At 42.3% G+C, this 20000-nt stretch overlaps 1 protein-coding gene across 5 annotated transcripts in view; it reads right to left on the bottom strand.

Annotated features, from left to right (window-relative positions):
- The window catches only part of LOC122263041 (uncharacterized), a 52937-nt gene that overhangs the window by 22216 nt on the left and 10721 nt on the right, over positions 1 to 20000 (bottom strand). For all 5 annotated transcript variants that reach the window (XM_086552533.1, XM_086552531.1, XM_086552534.1 and 2 more), the window contains 8 exons: positions 17781 to 17954; positions 14963 to 15092; positions 14067 to 14287; positions 12695 to 12900; positions 4465 to 4685; positions 2557 to 4028; positions 2203 to 2430; positions 919 to 2093 (listed from right to left, as the gene is read on the bottom strand). In XM_086552533.1, the coding sequence (XP_086408659.1) occupies positions 919 to 2093; positions 2203 to 2430; positions 2557 to 4028; positions 4465 to 4685; positions 12695 to 12900; positions 14067 to 14287; positions 14963 to 15092; positions 17781 to 17945 (3818 nt within the window). In that variant the 5' untranslated portion in view covers positions 17946 to 17954. The remainder of the gene's footprint in view (positions 1 to 918; positions 2094 to 2202; positions 2431 to 2556; positions 4029 to 4464; positions 4686 to 12694; positions 12901 to 14066; positions 14288 to 14962; positions 15093 to 17780; positions 17955 to 20000) is intronic.

Here is a 20000-nt window from a genome sequence, read left to right as displayed (position 1 = left end):
TGCAAGAAAGTGAGAAATTTTAAATTGACCTAAATTAAGGCTGGCTAAATCTCCCTCTTCACGCCTCTGGAACAATGCACAAAGTTTGGAAACTGGAAAAGAATCTGTTAATATGCAACAGTTAATGGTGCAGCACTTCTAACCCTGTGCAACTTACACCTAACTAGGTATATGTAGTTCCACATCTTGTTTGTTGGTTGCTGTTGCTTCTTCAACATACTTCAAAGTGAATGACAATATTTCACTATGTATTATAGACATATAAAATCATAATTTACCAAACTGTAACACACTGAAACTACTTTTGTAATTTCTGATTTCTATGTAAAACAGAAACTTGAACTTTAAAGAATACTTCACCTACCATAGAAAATAAAATAATGAATTCCTCACACCATTAGGTCCAGCATACAGTATTATTCACTTTTAAAATCATCTAATTTTTTTCATCTTACATACAGACTTAATATGAATAAAAAAGGAGATGAAATAACTTTCTGAAGATGAATGCTGACCACATGAGTCTATATTTGCAAATCTAATCTAACTTAGATGAGGCCTAATAGCTACTTAAACTTAATCATTGTCAAACCAACATGACACAAGACATGCGAAGAACTCAGTTCCAAACTGTAACATGCATTCCCTTAAAATTATATGGTAAATGTTCTTATTCAATAAAAGTTTGAGCCATTAGTTGTTCAAAAACAACTTCTACTGAGTTACTATGCAACAGTTCACTGATGATACTTCAGTCAATCTGACTTATTATCAGGTAACTAGGTGTATTAAATATCATTGTTATTCTTCTTAAATTAGCAAAAAATTGTGATTATCAATACTGACTCTTTTCACACTTGTTAAAACTTTAAAGGTAATGAAATAATCCTTACATGTACACAATTGTTGATTACTCACCCTGGATCTGGTTTTGGGTCTTGCATCATCGGTTGCCTATCCTCACTAGGTCCTGGTCCAACTGCATAAGGTGTGGGTGCTCCAGCTGCACTTGGTCCTACAGGATAGGGGGTTGGTCCTGCTGGTCCATTATTTGCTCCTGGGAATGGGCCAGAGCCAGCTGGTCCCACTGCAGTGTAGGGAACTCCTGCATTTGGCCCACCTGGTCCATTGTAAGGTCCTGGTCCACTTGGGTATGGCCCAGGCCCTGGACTGCTTCCAAAAGTACCAGGGGCCCCTGGATATGGCCCAGGACCACTGGTGGGTTGTGGGTACTGTGCCCAAGGGTATTGTCCAGCTGGGGTATACTGTCCTGCTGGATACTGCTGGTTCTGCTGTTGCTGTTGTAAAGGTGGAGGTCCAGGCTGATACTGTGCCTCTGCTGGGGTACCTTGCTGAGGTGGCATCTGCTGGGAAGGCCCTTGTGGTGCAGACCCCTGCTGGGGAGGCCCATGATGTGGCGTCCCCTGGGGAAAGTGTGTCTCAGAGGATCCACCAATTATGGCAAGACCTTCCTTTGGAGGACCTTGTGAAAACTGCCCGGGTTGATGGGCCACTTGCTGGTAGGTGGACGAGGGACCTTCTGGTTTATTTCCTTGATACTGTTCTTCTTGGCTTCCCCCCTCTTGGTGCTTCTGATCCTGCTGCTGTACAGTGACTCCATACTGCCCCCCTTGATACTGTCCTTGGTGGTATGGCTGTTGAGGTTGCCCTGGCTGAGTTGGTCCCTGTGTGTTGTGCCCCAAAGGAGAACCCCGCTGCTGCTGACTTGGTGAAGTCTGCGCAACATCGGGTTGTCCATTGCCCTGGTATCTTTGATCAGAAGGAGGCTGTTGCCCAGGATGATCTTGTCTTTCAGGGGAGGGAGGGCCAGCACGCTGAGTCTGACCACCGTGGCCTTGCTGGCCTCCATAATAATATGCATATGAATTCTGGGGACTTTCTCTTCCTGCTGATTTCCCTTCTTCCTTGCTTGGACCTCTACCCTCATTGTCCCTATTCCCTGACTGCTGCTGTTGTTGGTCACTAAAATTATTAAAATGTTGTGGTTGTTGTAGAGGCAGCTGTGAAGACTGCTGTGGTTGAGCTTGTGATGTAGGTTGTTGTTGTACACTTGATAGATTTGAATGTGATGCCTGTAAGATAACCAAGTGCATCAGTGGCTTAACACAGATATCTTTTTTTCTTTTTCTTTTTCTGTCTTTTTCTCTGTTCCTCTTCTTAAAGAAAGAGTCTACCTCTAACCTGCTGCTGCTGCTGCCTAGTACTGTCCTGATGGTCCCCTTCTTCAGTAGCCGAGTAGGGGTCATACTGCTGCTGCCCTCCTTCAACCTTCACTTGTTGCTGGAATTGTTGCCACTGTTGCTCCAGCGACACAGGTCTCGACTCTGGGTGGTTAGGTTGGTTATAGTAGGTTGCTGGAGGTGGTAAGTGCTGTTGCTGATGATGCTGTGGCTGATCAGGTTTCTGGGACTGTAAATATAAGAAAATACTGACTAATCCATTCTCTTGTCCTTACCTCTAAACAAAGCAAATATCTAGTAAATCACATTTTCAGAAAAAAATAATAATAATAATAAAAAAGATCTGCAACCCTACCTGGTGATGTGCCTGAAGATGATTGACATGAAGATGAGCAGGTATAACCCCAGGGCCTCCAGGTCCCTGATATTCTATTCTAGGAGGGGGAGCACCTTCCCCCCCACTACTGATGCCTACAGGAGGAAATCCTACACCCACTGGTCTTTGTTGCTGTGGATGTACCTGCCCATAATGACTAGCATTACTGGTTATGGTTGCACCTGCATGACTGTAACCTTGACCAGCTGAGTCTGTAGGTATGTAAGCTGAGCTTACTGGCTGTTCAGCCGGTGTCTGAGATGTGGGATACCCTGAAGGACCAATCTGGTGACTGGGGGCAGGACCTAAAAAAGTTGAGTGAGCACCAGTCTGAGGAACCTGCTGATGCTGTTGTTGCTGTGGCTGGTGGTGCTGAGAAGTTGGTAGAACTCCAGCCACAACTACAGACTGGTTGACATGCAACTGACCAGAGGCTACTGATGGGTCCTGAGGAACAAGAAGACCAACTCCTGAAGTGGTTGTTGTATTCACCCCAGGTGTGAGCACAAGAGACACAGTACTGGCATTAGCAGTCACAGAAGGAGGCATTCCTATCCCAGCTGCTGGAGGTGGCACTCCAAGAGCCATACAGGTACTAGGGGGAGGAATTGAAGCACTGACATTTGGTGGATATGGGCTTTCAAGGCTACCATGAGGAGCCACACTAGTATGAGGACTTGTAGTGCTTATAGTGTTTGACATTGAAGGTGTTGAATATGAACTGCTGAGTCCCAAAGATCTTGTTATACTTGGTGGAGCTCCCCCATCACTCAAGATCGGGGAATGATTAATGGCAACGTGGTTTGTTCCAACTGAGGCAGACAATGTTTGGGGGACTGGTTGCTGCTGCTGCACTAAGGGGCTAGGCACTCCCTGGGGATCATGCAAAGGACCTGGGTGAGACTGGTGACTGGCTGGGACAGGAGCCACTGGTGCAGCAACTTGTGTTCCCGTTGCTATTGCCACAAGACGAGGCCCATCAGATGTGTTGATGATCTGTGTCCCTGGAGGTAAGGTCACTAGTTGTGTGCCTGAGGATGTGTGCACCAGCTGCTGGTTTGCCACTGGAGCTGTGCTAGAGACAACTGGCGGTGCTGTGAGGTGGACTACCTGCTGTGGCAAGGACACCACTGTGGCCTGAATAACCTCTTGCTGTGGAATTACTTCTTGAGATACAACTCCACCCCCTGCCTGGAGATGAGGGGCCAGCACTGTGTGCATAACACCTGCACTCACTTGAGGACCTCCAACCTGGCCCTGCATGGGGACCCCTGCTGGAGCAATCTGATGGTGGCCCACATGTGGGGGAACCATCTGAGAATGGGGAGGGACTTGTGGGGGCACCATCTGGGAATGTACCATCTGTGGGGGGGGCGGCTGTGGGGCTGAGAGCTGATGAGGGGCAACTTGCACAGGACCAATGTGGGGCTGGCCAATAGCACCACCTCCACCTGTAAATGACCATAAAAAATCTAAGGGCTGCCTTACTAATAGCAATTAGAATTCAATAGCCTTTCTAAAAAGGAATGTCAGGAAACAGAATACTAAATATCAGAAATCCTATTCCCTTCTTTCATAATATATAATGAAACAACTTCACAAAATATTTACACTCAAGAGGGAGTCAGGGAGGGAGGAACAGGTAGGGAAGGAAGAGATGGTAGGAAAGAGAAAATGAAAATGAAAATGAAAATGAAAATGAAAATGAGGAGGGGGGGAGGGGGAGGGGGAGGGGGAGGGAGAGGGAGAGGGAGAGGGAGAGGGAGAGGGAGAGGGAGAGGGAGAGGGAGAGGGAGAGGGAGAGGGAGAGGGAGAGGGAGAGGGAGAGGGAGAGGGAGAGGGAGAGGGAGAGGGAGAGGGAGAAACCACAGTATCAATAATATCTACCTAAAGCTAGATCAGGCTGCTGAGGAGGAGGCTGAGTAAACAATGGGGCTGGCTGCTGCAACTGCTGATGCTGATGCTGATGTTGATGCTGCTGCTGTTGTTGTTGCTGCTGCTGTTGCTGTTGTTGTTGTTGTAATTGCTGTTGCATCTCCACTATCACTGTCTGAGCTAGATTCACTACAAGTTCTTTTGCTTGGTTAAACTGATCTTGGTTGTCATGTCTGAAATTATGAAAATCACAATGAAAACTCTATATATGATGTATAAAATATTTAAAAGAAGATAAGACAGGAGTAGACTGAAAAAAAATCTGTGAAGGCCAGCTAAATATAAGCAATCAACTTTTCCCTCCAGTTCCCCAAAAGGAGGGTAGTCTTGGCCCACAGAATTTGACAAGTCTTCTTGAGCCCACAAAAACTCCAAGCCTCTATTAGACTGGCAGGTCACCCATATCCAGCATTTCAAATACAGAGGAAGGGAGTCTTCAGTTTACCATGATGACACAGAATAGGCATCATCTGATACAAAAGGTATACTTCAAGATTGATGAAAATACAATTACAGTTTTTTTTCTTTTTTCATTACCCTGTTTCCTACCAAAAGTAGATATATCTGCCACAGACAATAAAATGTGGTTCTCATTTTCATGCTAAGTGATATTTTCACTGCATGCCTATTATTCTTGAATTCTTTCATTCTTCTTTTTTAACCCATTGCATACGGGTGTCATGACATACATGACGTATGAGCTTTGGCCTGATGACGGGCGTCATGACGTACATGACGTTCGGGGATTTTGGAATACTATGCTATCTTATTGTGCTATGAAAAAGGAATGAGTGATGATGGCTACTGCAGTCATAATTACTATAATTACCGTAATAACGTGCTAGCTTAACGTCCAAAACCTAGATGGCACCACTTTTTCCTAGCACCAGCAGGAGAGAGAGCCTTGAATGGCATCCATCCACGGTCTCTAGCAAGCACTGTCTCTATAGAGTGATGGCACACACTAAGTTGATGAACCCTTGCTCTAAAGTACCGCCGATGAAGGATGTGCAGGCAGAACGAGAAGAGGAAGGTGACTCAATCCATACCGTGTCTAAAATGTGCTCCTGTGCCAATATGGATGCCTTTCACTGTGGCACTCACAGTCACAAGCACAGGTTTCATTCCTCTTCCCTACCTCTTCTTGTTATCTTTATTGTAGGGGGTTATATGTTTTGTATTCGTTCATGACAGCACAAAAATACGAAAAAATAAAGTTGCCTTTTGTACTCCCATAAAACAGCAATACTTCTATCACATTGAGTATAAAGAAAATAATGAGCTAATATGGATAATATACTACAATTTTAGTCAACTGCAGCACTGATAGAGCCGGTCATATGGCATATAGAAGTCTCTAAACTCAATAAAACACACAAAAAAATAAAACAAAAACCGCTCTAGTTTTACAATGAATGACTGAAAGAGAGTGGGATGATTCAAATTATATTGCTTCAAGTGGTCTCTCTCTAAAATAAAACCTATCCTGGAGGCTGGGCAAGCAAATTTATCTCCGTCTGCAATGAGTTAAAGAAATATTTGAAGAACTCTTTAAAATCAATGTAAAACAACATAAGGGAAAGCAGGAGGGGTGGGCAATTTTCATCAATGCATAATATATTAACCCATTAGCAGCGGATGGCATGATCTGTTGCAAAGGCAGAGTCAATCGTAGACACGGATGGCACCGTGCCAGACAATGTAAACCCACCTTCCTACTGCATACATATTTTTTTTAAACCGCGACCAATGGGTTAATTCATTCATTCATGGAAGTCCTTTTTGCATGAATACTTTAGGGGCATGGTCATTATCATCATATCATCTCTTAGCACAACTTCAGGGTCATCATTTGACAATTCCTACTCAAAAAACAAAAATACTTATTCCATTTCCGAAAGGGAAGCTTGGCTAGAAGTTGAATCTATTAACCCGTTCCCGACAGGGTTATTTTGGCTCTAAATGGTCGAAATGCCTGGATATTCGAACGCATAAGCCTAACGTGAGCGAGCGTTGTACGCCCGCTCACCCGGCAAGCCGGCCTCCCCAGCATCTCACCCAAAAACCAGTAGATGTGATATCTTATCACCCGTTGTTAATGGGTTAAAATATTCCAAAGAACAAAGTTTGATGTTTGCAAGACACACTCAATTTAGAGGAAAAAATAAGGGCTAGCAATCAGCTAACAAACATTAACCCATTGCATATGGGTGTCATGAAATGACAACAGGCAACATGACACACATGATGCACGAATTTCTGGCCAGAATACAGGTGTCACTACATATATGATGCTCTGGGAGAGTCGCATGTCATACTTTTTTCTTATTATATGATTGGTATTTTGGATCTCTGTCTAATGATGGTAATTATCACTATCATTACTATGATTACCCTACTATCCACTGAATACCTGTAATATAAAATTAGGAACATAGATGGCAGTAAAATCTATCATAGAAATTGTGTTGGTGCTTCATTCTACCTAATTTTCGGTTCATAGATACTGCTTGGGTCAATTACATATCATTACTACGATTACACTATCAGCCGCTATTTACTTACAGTACAAACTGACAAACACAGATAGCACTAACACGATTCATAGAAAACAGCAATGTTATTTCGTTATTGTTTGCTTTTTTTGTTCAAAGATAGTGCTGAGGGTCAATTGTAGATGCAGTGACTTGATTCATTGAGGGCATCCGAGGGCATCCGAGGGCAAATGGCAAATATACCAGTAAATCAATCTGCTTGATCACCTCCCTGTATGCACAATGGCTCCCAGATGTGCGAATTCCCATTCCAACACTCGCTCTCGCTCCATCACTACTGCTGACGACTCAACCGCTCATCCTCCCTAAGATTATGTAGGTGCCATCTATGATTACTCGTCTGACAACAGTAATCTGGATGAGTACCTGCCACAGGGGAGACAAAGTATACTCAGCAGCAGCTCCTCTTCAGGGTCCGATTTAGATTATGTCTCTCAGCAGGAATCTTCCATTGAATCTGATGAGAAGCTGTCTTACGTCAAACAACGAGCATGGACATGGAACACCCCTGAGTAACCTCGGTTCATGTGGCGAAGGAGGGATAATCTTCCAAAAAGGGTTGGATTCTTGGGTAGTCCTGGAGTCAATTCCAACCTGGACAGGTCGGATTTATTCCAAATCTGTCAAGTCAGAACTCATTGACCATCTCATCCAGGAGACTAACCAGTAAGCTACCTTACTTTCTATAATTTATGTTTTCAGTATACATATCATAAGGTTTCATATTCTGTTCATTCTTTTAATGAAAAAAATAGTTTATAATTTCATTTTTTCTCTCCTCCTCAGGTACTATCACCAGCGACATGCAACCACCGCCTCCTCGCATATGAGGAGGTGGAATAACACTTCGCGGGCAGTGTTGAATGATAAATTTTGGGCTTTGGCTCTTAACCCATTCACGCCGGGGTGATTCCAGCTCTGAATGGTCACAATGCCGGGGTTTTCGAACGCATAAGCCTAACGCCTCGGAATTCTCGGGCGCACTAGCTGCGAGCCTGGGCTGTCCGCTCACTCACCCTGGGCACCAGCCTTGACCAAATATCTTGTCGCCATCGTCTGACGCAAAAACCATGAAACATGTCAACACAAATGGGTTAATGATTATTCATCACCAGCACAACATGAAGATGGTCCCAGGACCCTCTCCACTTGACGATGAGGAGGTGGAAGAACACTTCGAGGATGGAGTTGAATGCTAATTTTGGGCTTTGGCTCTTGATAAGTATTCATCACCTGCCCAATACCTGCCCAACCACGAAACGTGTAAGCACGTCATCCAGCGCAAATGGGTTAATGAGTATTTATCACCTGCCCAACATGAAGACGTACTGGTCGCAGGACCCTCTCCACTCCGTGCCTATATTTCCAGACTCTATACCACAAGATGGTTTCTTTCAACTGACTGCCAACCTCCACGCAGTGGACAACAGCAGGAATCATCCTGCTGACAACCACTTGTGGAAGTTGCGGTCAGTTACTGATGCGTTCTCCTGGCAGTTCTGTGGATGCATACAACCATGCATCAACAATAGCAGCACAGAGGGTTACACGAGTGCCTTCAAGATCTATGCAGGCTTGGACAAAGGTGAACTCCTGGCTTCAACCAATGCTGTTGTCGACTTGATGGATGCCACAAACCTCTTCAGGAAGGGGTGCAACAACTGGTATATCTCTCTGACCCTCTTCCACTATCTGCAGAGTCGGCATACCAATGTGACTGGTGCTGTACGCGCCAATCGCAAGTTTATGTTGAGGGATGTGCAGACAAAGAAAAGCCGCGATGTGGACTTTCACAGCCTGCAGACAGGTGTGTTGTGCCTGCAACAGCACAACAATGCTGTCGACTGTATACTCTTCCAGATCAGTCAGTGATACGTCCCAGCATGGGGTTGTGCATACAAAACCCAGGGTATTGTCCGACTACAATGTTGGGATGAAGGGTAGTGTCCGATTACAGCATTGGGATGAATGGGGTAGACCTGAGTGACGAGCTAGCTCAGTCCTACCCAACCATCTGGAAACTCATCAGATTGGTACAAGGTGCTGTTCTACATTCTTGACATGGCTGTCGTCAACACCTTCTGTGTGCACAAGGCACTCGGGGGTGGTGGGGGGGATACAGGCAATGCAGGCAGTGCAGCAAAAGGCAGAGGAGGAAGGTCACCGGGAACATGAGCCACAGCTGATATATGGCACTCTGCCCGTACGAGTGTTTCCAGCCGTGGCACATGCAGCTGTGAGTTCTGTTGGCTTTCATCTTCATTGTAAATATTATATATACATTGGTTTAACCTGTTAACTATGGATGACGTGTTTTTTCGTCATACATGACACAGGAGCTTTTGCCTGACAATGGGCGTCATGACGTTCAGGGATTTTGGATCACTATGTTATTTTATTGTGCTATGAGTAATAAGTGAGTCATGCTAAAAATTGCAGTCATAATTATTATAACTGCCATAATATTAAGCAAAATGGGTTTCAACTCACTTCCAAAACCTAGATGGCACCACTTTCTTCTAGCACCAGCAGGAGAGAGAGCCTTGAATGGTACCCATCTACAGTCTCTAGCAAGCACTATCTCTATAGAGGGATGGCACATCGCAAGTTGCCGACCTCTTGCTCTAAAGTACCGCAGATGAAAGATGTGCAGGCATAATGAGAGGAGGAAGGTGACTCACACCATGGCCAATGCCTACAATGTGCCACTGGGCCAGTAGGGATGCCTTTTATTGTGGCACTCACTGTCAAAAGCACAAGTTTCCTTCCTCTTCCCTACCTCTTCAATTTGGATGGTTATAAGTTTCGTGTTCGTTCGTGACAGCACACAAATACGAAAAAATAAAGTTGCATTTTGTCCCCCCCCTAAAACAGTAATACTTCTATCACATTGAGTATAAAGAAAAAAAAAAAAAAAAGAGTTGATATGGACCCTGAACTACAATTTTAGTCCACTGCAGAATTGATGGAACCTGTGATATGACAGATATAAATTTCTAAAAACAGTAAAACACACAAAAAAACAAAACACAAAAATGGATCTAGCTCTACAATGAGTGACTAAAAGGGAGTGGCAAAAATCAAATTATGTTGCAGAAGCTGCCTCGATCAGAAATAAAACTCATCCTGGAGCCTGTGTAAGCAAATCTATCCCCCGTCAGCAACGAGTTAAGGAAATAAAAAAAAAAATTAAAAAATAACTTGGTATTTGTCCTCCCATAAAACTCTAATATGTTTACTATGCTGAGCATACGAGGTTATATAGACTCTAAAATACAATTTTAATTGATTACAACATTGCTAAAGCCTGTCAAGAGGTTTACATGTGGCACTCTGCCCATACGAGTGATTTCTGCTATGGTACACATGGCTGTGAGTTCTTGCAGCCTTCCTCTTCATTGTAAATAACTTGTATATATTTGTATATAGTTGGTTTTGGCAAAAAATGTCAATGAAAAAAAAAAGAAAAACTTGGTTTTTGGCTTCCCAAGAAACTAAAATAATTTTACTAATTTGAGTACACACAATATAACAAGGTTATATGGTCTCCATACTACAATTTCAATCAATGAAAACATTGCTAAAGCCTGTTAGATGGTTTATATGAGACTAGAAACATGGCAAAACACTCAAAAAATTACCTACACAAAATGGTTCTAGTGTTACAATGAGAGGCTGGAAGCAAGCGAGAAAGTTGGCGATGGTGGCTCACTCGGAAATAAGCCAAGGCTGGCGGACCACGCACCTTTCAGTCCACCCTGTCTGGGCAGCTGGACACAGGAAATGTTACCCAACCGCAATGGGTTAACAAAGCTCTGTTGTTATTAATAAGAGGCTGGAAGCAAGCGAGAAAGTTGGTAATGGTGGCTCACTCGGAAATAAGCCAAGGCTGGCGGACCACACACCTTTCAGTCCACCCTGTCTGGGCAGCTGGACACAGGAAATGTTACCCGACCGCAATGGGTTAACAAAGCTCTGTTGTTATTATGGTTATATGTGACAAAATACATACTTCTATATCTTAAAACAAATATTTGATCTTTGTGAACAAAATAGACAACTATTTAAACTGTTGCTTCAATCAGTGATGCATAAAATGATGTGCAACTTTGTCATCTGCTAAAGAAACTCATACCAAAGTTTTTGACCCTTAGAGTCCTCTCCACCACAATCATGGCAGTGCTCGGCTTGAGCGTTCACTCCTATCCGCAACAATCATGGCAGAGCACAGGTTGTGTGTTCAGTTCTTTTCACCACAATCATGAAAACTGGCAGGAATTTTTCCAACATTTTTTTCATTATGAATGGGTGCATTGAATATCTACTAATATTTCAAATACTGTCTGGCAAGTTTCCTCCAGCCAAACCAGCCAGCCCAATATCACCATTCCCTTTGCAGGCCCTCCTCTCCCTCAGCCTCAGTTTTTCTTTGACTAAGGGTATATTACTGTGTTATTTTTTTTAAATATCTATACATATGAGTGATTATTTCATTGTTCTCTGTAAAGAAAGCTCTTTTCTTGCTTTATTTGAGCACTGTTTGTACGTTATATTTGAAAGAGGTATGGCACTTAGTCAATACGTGCACTTGTTATCTAGCCGGAGGGAGAGGCATTATGCAAATATAAGCCCCAGCATGCATGGGTTACATTGTAATACTTCTATCACACTAAGTATATAGAACATAATAAGCTGATATGGACCCTATACTGGCACATAAGAGTGAATTACAAAAATGACTCCAGTATCATAATGAATGAATGAAAGAGAGTGTGAAAGGTTTCGAGTTTTATGTTTTACAATATTATAAGGCTTATATGTCCCATTGGACAGGTTTCTCAATATTGTAATCAACTAAAATTGTAGTGAGTCCATGTCAGACGCTCTAGGGAGATGTTCCCTTTTGCTAATACCCACCAATTTTTTTTTACTATCATTATTGTCACCCACATTATTATAATAATAATACTAAAGATAATAACAATCATAACAATAATAATGATAATAAAAATAAGAACAATAATAATAATAAAAACAATAACAAAAATGATAATAATAATAACATAAACCCTTTGCCGACGGGGTGCCTAACGACCTAATTGGTCGTCGAGGTGAGTGGTCTACGACACTAGTGGCACTGGCTAAAATTAGAGGGACAGGGAAAGGGTTTTGTTTTATATTCGTTCATGATAGTACACAAATACGAAAAAATATAGTTGCTTTTTGTCTTCCCATAAAACTGTAATACTTCTATCACACTGGGTATAAAGAAAATAATGAACTGTATTACAATTCTAGTTGACAGCAGCATTGATAGAGCCTGTAATATAGCACATACAAGTCTAAACACAATAAAACACACAAAAATTAAAACATAAAAATGGCTCTAGTTTTACAATGAGCAACTGAGAGAGAATGGGGAAAGTCAAGTATGTTGTGTGAAGCAGCCTCACTCTGAAATAAAACCCATCCTGGAGAATGGGCAAGTGAATCTATCCCCTATCTACAATGGGTTAAAGTAAAAAAAAATACATTCACCTATTTCTAACACAAGATGACACCAATGAAACATTACCACAACAAAAAAAAAGCCTTCCAACAAACCCTGAGCTGTCATTGTCACTTACTCTAAGTAAAAATGCAAAGAATCCTGTGCTTCCTGGCCAGTGGCGTGCTCTAAGTAGCCAGAACCAATGCCACGAATTGATATGGCAACCCCAGTTTCATCCTGAATGTAACGAAGATTCATCCCACTCTCCCCCAGCAGGCGTGCTCGCACTTCAGTTGGGTTAAGTCCAATGTTTACTGGCAGAAACACCTTTTCTCTAAAAATCTGGAAAAAGGTTAAGAGGTTGTTAATAAACTTGTACTTCACTTAAAATTACAAACTGCATTTAAAATTAAAAACTGCATGTTTTGACAAAGGAATACTTTTTTGTCCTTTCAATAAATATAACAGAAATAACAAAACTACAATAACTATCAGGTACTGAATACAGCTACATTCAGAGAAGAAAACATTAGAAAATCTAACAAAAGCTATCTTTAATAAAGAAAAAAACACTTAAAAATAGTAACATACTTAACCTTAAAAATAGTAACATACTATTTGCATTTACAACTAAAATTAACCATAAATTTTCTTAATTTACAAAGCTCAAATTTGTTTTTTAATGAATTAGTTGCTTGATTTTAGCCATCCAAAAGTGTATGTCTCATGTTGGTCTATCAAATAATTACTGAAATCAGAACTGAAAATGTTACCCTTTGTAAGGGAGTAAAAATAGGAAAAAATTATAAACACATGCAAATAAAACACCTAAGAAGCAATTGATAAATACTCATCAAAATTTACATAAAAATAAAACATGCAGAAATATATGCATAGAGGACAAAAAGAAAAACCAAAATAGTAATGAGAGTAGCTCAGCAATACTAGAGAGAAACTGTATAAAGGGACACATGGGGTTCTTACAGATTTCCTAAGGAGGGAAGGAAATGAATGTATTACTTCACTTCATAGGAATATTTTCGTCCCGCCTGATCACCTATCACATCACAATCTCTCCCTCAAAACACATTTTACATCGTTACATTTGTATATACTCATAAGAGTTTGAATAAACACATTTTTCTTCACAAAAACCTTCAATTATCATGCTGCTGAATCAGGCAGGTGAGATCTCTAGCTTGTTATCTAGCCAGCAGGAGTAGCAACAGGCAAATATAAACACAGGCCCAAATGGATTAAAGGGAATATAGAGGGAATTTAGGGGGGACTTACAGATGAGGAAAAGACACAGTAGAAGGCTCTGTGGGGTATGATATAGCTTACTGTGCCCCTAAGGGTGGTCCAAAGACCAGATTCTTGCTTTTCTCAGAAACTAGTAAAGAAAAATAACTAGATATTTGACTTGCCATATCCTGTCAAAAAATTCCCCAATGCTACTAAGCATATAATTCTGATAATTAAAAAAAAGAGAAAAATACAACACTCACATTAGTAAGTGGAGGAGGAGGTTGTGACTGCGGAGGGGGAGCTGACATGTCTGGCCTGGGAGGCCTGAACACTATTGGACGGGGACCTCTGGGGCCACTCCCTGGCCTTGGACCCATCAAGCCTGGGGCAGGGTTGGGTCTGGGGCCCCTCGGGCGAGGCATGCCATGCCCCTTGCGGTGGCTGTGTTCCATGATGATGTGCATGATGCGCCCAACTGCCACTGTAACCAACAAGAAAATGCTAGGATATGCTAGAATAAACTGTAAAAAAAACACAATAAACTTAAATAAATAGAGAGATAACATTCAAAAAGCATAAATTTAATTAATCAAATTATATATGTAAATTAATATTAATAAATTACAAAAACAGTATTTCAACTTGCATCGTATATACTGAAAACTTAACCACTTCAGAAAATAATTCAACATCTTATTAACCCAATAAAGACAGGGCTGTTTTGGTTCCGAATGTTCTAATGCCAAGGTATTTCAAATGAATAGGCCTAGCACCTTGGGCTATTCGGCCAACTGCTGCGCACGTGATCACCCGGCAAGCCGGCCATACAAAATACCATGACGTGATATCCCATCCCCAGCAGCAAGTCCTGCCACCACATGACATGATATCACATCACCTAGCATTAATGGGTTAATCTGAGAAGATCATTCAAAGTGAATATTACCAATCCTATAGAATCTATTCAGTTTATCATATATCAGAAAATGTTACAAATGATTATCCATGACACAGAAAACATTAACCTTATCACAAGAAAAAAGAACGTAGGAAAACATTCAACACAACGGATATATTGACACAGCACCACTCTGTATAATCATCACTAAGGCTCTAATGCAGGAAGCACGAGCCAGTCCCCTATGTTCCCAAATACCTTTCACATCTTGTTGGTTCACTGCTTGGATGTGGAGGTAGAGTGGGCGATCACCAGGATTCTTGTTGGGGTTTTTCTGTTCCTCTTGGGTCATGTATCTGCCACGTGTTGACACTGCAGCACCAGACATCTGATGGAGCCATAATAAGTGCAAATTATTTTCCTGTATCATAAACTAAGCTCAGTATCTGAACTTTGTGAGTGGTTAACCCATTAGTCACGGTATTAAAAAAAGGTGTGTGCAGTAGGATGGCTATTTTACATGTCTGGCACGATACCATCCGCGTCTATGACCGACTGTGCCTTTGCAGCAAATCATGCCATCCGCGGAGGAGGAGGAGGAGGAGGAGGAGGAGGAGGAGGAGGAGGAGGAGGAGGAGGAGGAGGAGGAGGAGGAGGAGGAGGAGGAGGAGGAGGAGGAGGAGGAGGAGGAGGAGGAGGAGGAGGAGAAGGAGGAGGAGGAGGAGGAGGAGGAGGAGGAGGAGGAGGAGGAGGAGGAGGAGGAGGAGGAGGTAGTGGTGGTAGAGGAGGAGGAGGAGGAGGTGGTAGAGGAGGAGGAGGAGGAGGTGGTAGAGAAGGAGAAGGAGAAGGAGGTGGTAGAGGAGAAGGAGAAGGAGGTAGTAGAGGAGGAGGAGGAGGAGGAGGAGGAGGAGGAGGAGGAGGAGGAGGAGGAGGAGGAGGAGGAGGAGGAGGAGGAGGAGGAGGAGAAGAAGAAGAAGAAGAAGGAGAAGGAGAAGGAGGTGGAGGTGCAGGTGGAGGAGGTAGAGGAGGTAGAGGAGGTAGAGGAGGTAGAGGAGGTAGAGGAGGTAGAGGAGGTAGGAGGAGGAGGAGGAGGAGGAGGAGGAGGAGGAGGAGGAGGAGGAGGAGGAGGAGGAGGAGGAGGAGGAGGAGGAGGAGGAGGAGGTGGTGGTGGAGGAAGAGGTGGAGGAGGAGGAGGAAGAGGAGGAGGAGGAGGAGTAGGAGGAGGAGGAGGAGGAGGAGGAGGAGGAGGAGGAGGAGGAGGAGGAGGAGGAGGAGGAGGAGGAGGAGGAGGAGGAGGAGGAGGAGGAGGAGGGAGGAGGAGGAGGAGGAGGGAGGAGGAGGAGGAGGAGGAGGAGGAGGAGGAGGAGGAGGAGGAGGAGGAGGAGGAGGAGGAGGTAGAGGAGGAGGAGGAGGTAGAGGAGGAGGTAGAGGAGGTAGAGGAGGAGGAGGAAGAGGAGGAGGAGGAGGAAGAGGAGGAGGAGGAGGGAGAGGAGGAGGAGGAGGAGGAGGAGGAGGAGGAGGAGGAGGAGGAGGAGGAGGAGGAGGAGGAGGAGGTGGAGGAGGGGGAGGAGGAGGTGGAGGAGGTGGAGGAGGAGGAGGAGGAGATGGAGGGGGAGGAGGAGGAGGAGGAGGAGGAGGAGGAGGAGGAGGAGGAGGAGGAGGAGGAGGAGGAGGAGGAGGAGGAGGAGGTGGAGGTAGAGGTAGAGGTAGAGGTGGAGGAGGAGGTGGAGGAGGAGGTGGAGGAGGAGGTGGAGAAGGTGGAGGAGAAGGTGGAGGAGGAGGTGGAGGAGGAGGTGGAGGAGGAGGTGGAGGAGGAGGTGGAGGAGGAGGTGGAGGAGGAGGTGGAGGAGGAGGTGGAGGTGGAGGAGAAGGTGGAGGAGGAGGTGGAGGAGGAAATGAAGAAGGAGGAGGAGATAGTGATGGAGAGGAAGGAGAAGAAAAAAAGGAGAAAGAGAAGAAAAATAATTGTGAGGATAATTTTTTTTTAGGGTTCACACCAAGGGCAAATTTGGTATTTTACATTCCAAGATTTTGAATATACACATCAGAAAATATATATTTCATAGCCATATATCAAACAGGCCACACAGTAGAGCATCAAAGTTTCATATAAAATATGCAAATATTGCACGTGAAGTAAGAAAAATAACACGTTTCTTCACTGAAAACAATGAAATATTCATGCAGATGTATAAACAGTAAAAAGACAATGATATAGCATGAAGCACCATAAAGCTGAAGCTAAGGGGGAAGAGGGCCTAAGAGGGGCATTTGGATATGAGTCTGATATAGTGAGTGTGGCTGGAGGAAATAAATCATACAAATAGAACACATATGAAGCAATAAAGAGTATGTTATGTCATAGAACACAATTAAATATTTCTTTAGATGTATAAATAGTAAAAAGACAAGATAATCCATAAGGCTACTATACCGTATGTTATGTCAGACTATGATGTGAGGAGAGGGTATGGGTGAGATAAATGATAGGGGGGGGGGGGGGATTAGCCTATATGAAACAAGCCAGACAGTAGCTGAATTACTATTTCACACTTACTACGATTCATTCACAATAAAAAAAATATTAAATAAAAACAGAGTTATGTAACACAACTGTCTGTTTGGCTGAGGGAGAGGAGGGCTTCCAAGGTGCATGGTGATATGGGGCTGATAAAGTGGGGTTGGTTTGAGGAAACAGTACCAGAAATAATTGTAGACACTCCATACATCCCATCCATAACCAATTTTTGACAGGCCTTCCCCAATCTTGGCGAATAGAACTGACCGTACACATCAGGTTCATGGTGGATTTTTGAAGTTAATGTAATATACCAATGCATATAAAGAGTTTTCTCGCACTTAGTCCCTCACTCAGAAGGTACACTTCACTCACAAGTAAGAATATAATTTTGTCTTGGTTACAACTCTTCCTTCAGCATCATTGGTATGCTAATAAATATGCAAGGCAAAAAAACAAAAAAACACAAGCTCAGGCAAAAGAAAAAGTTGGGATGCAAGCTATCCAACTTACTACATGGCTTCCATCTATCATATGACACATTTAAATATTACTTACTTTACTAATCTCCTCTTGTGTTGATGATCGAGTGAGGAAATTCCTGGCACTCATGGGGGCATCATTAATAACAACCTCCTCAATAGAGAGGTCATTTGATTTACTGTTTTTGGTCCGGTTCTTGTGGAGCTCAGAGAGCTTGAGCTGCCCTGATGCCACCAACATTGCATCAACCTGCAAATGTATAAAATGTTCTATGTATTATGCATAATACTCAAAGACCAATGTACAAGATTTCAACCTTGGATTTTTCTTGTTTCTTTTCATTAAACATTAATGCTATTGTACTGAGTAAATATAAAATAAATTTCTGTATGGTTTACTCAATGGCCCAGCCACATGCTGAGAGATGCTGAGTTGGAAGCTTCTCACTTTCACAAATTCATGAGCAATTGCCAATCAACATCTGAACTGTACTAGTTAACCCTCTCTGGACAGATGGTACAGTACTGTACCGCTCATTCAAAAGCCCAGTGGCCGGGCGGCACAGTATTGTGCCAGCCATTTAATTGATTTAGGCCTAATAATTTGAACGCCCCGGCATTGGGACATTCAAGGCTGGAATGCCCCCGTCGTAAGTGGGTTATATTAATATGATACCGTTTGCAAGAAACCTTTATAAATTGCATCACAGGACCTTAAATAAGCATTGCATGCTAGACAGATAAGCTTGATTTTTTTTTGTAAAACAATAAAAGAGGTATGCAAAAAAGAATAACTAGAGAATGAAAAAAGCAGCAATGAATAGACTACTGCTTACGTAAGAAATCATAGTATATATGAATAAATATGATGAATATCATATCATTTGTATGATCTAACACTGGATCCACTCTGATTTGGCCAGACCTAGGCACCCTATATAGGGAGCTTGAGGAGCAAGATCAAAACCATTTTTCCTGGGCCAGAGAAAATCTATTATGTACAATCTCTCCTGTCTCCTCTATCCTCTCTTCTCCCTTCTCCTTACTTCTTCATCTCCACTCTCTCTTCTCTCTTCTCTGTTCTCTCTGTGAGCTTTGAGGTTTGGTCCCAAGCGGAACATTATTATTTGCTAACAGCTTTAACTTGGTGAACACAGTCATTTCCTTGTTGTAGTGATTAACTGGAGATAGACCATTAATATTGCACTTACCTCCAGCTAGCTGGAGGAGAGATCAAGGTGGTCTGACATGATCTGCCCCTGGTTTGTCTCATTTAAATCTATTTTTATTATTAACCCATTAACGATGGATGACGAAATCTATGAGAGCATGTGGAGGAAAGAGGAGCCAGTAATAGGGCTATGATCACTGTGCAAGCCAATACAAACCTCATACGATCCTTGAGGTTGGGTTAGGGAGAATATGAGCTTCGATTAGCTATAAATTCATCCTTAAAATCCATTCATAGAGAGTTATAATTTCTGTAAACATATCAGCCAGCATCTCAAAAAATGGTCTCCTAGCTATATAGATTTGAAAGAGAAGGTAACAATAATAATGGAGAAATACGGGTTTGGAAAATAAATCATAAGAAGGGGGGGGTGAATAAATATCAAGAAGATAATAGGTTACCGGTTTTGGAATATAATAATGATGTACATATTACTATTACATCACACCAAGAATTTAATGGTGATTCACCCATATCTAAAGACAAGGTCAAATGTAGGTGTTCCTCTTAAACAAGAACAAATTGAACATACAAAGAAAATAAAAAATAACTTAACAATAGTGACCACTTTTACTCTTAACATATCAATCAAATTTATTTCTAGGTCTTGTTTTTTTATGGTTAGCAGTTCTCAATGAATTTAGTCACTAGAAGTGCATGTCTAATTATTCACACCAAAACCCAAGTCTAATTATTCACACCAAAACCCAAGTCTAATTATTCAAACCAAAACCCAATCTAATTATTTACACCAAAACCTAAGTCTAATTATTCACACCAAAACCCAAGTCTAATTATTCACACCAAAACCCAAGTCTAATTATTCAAACCAAAACCCAAGTCTAATTATTCAAACCAAAACCCAAGTCTAATTATTCACACCAAAACTTGTAAGTAGAAATAATGAAAAAATAAAATGAAAAAGTATAAAATATCTAACATTTTCTGTCATAATTAAAAAAACAAAGTCCAAAGAATTGCAGATACATGATAGGCATTTCCAATTAAAGAAATTAAATTTGCATCTACTTCAATTACTAACAAAAGAATTTTTCTTTTAATTTT

This window comes from Penaeus japonicus, unplaced genomic scaffold (assembly GCF_977035675.1).
Source record: "Penaeus japonicus unplaced genomic scaffold, GWHDUDI00000001_assembly GWHDUDI00000027, whole genome shotgun sequence".
In the NCBI taxonomy this organism is placed as follows: Eukaryota; Metazoa; Arthropoda; class Malacostraca; order Decapoda; family Penaeidae; genus Penaeus; species Penaeus japonicus.
This window is presented reverse-complemented; position numbering and strand designations above follow the sequence as displayed.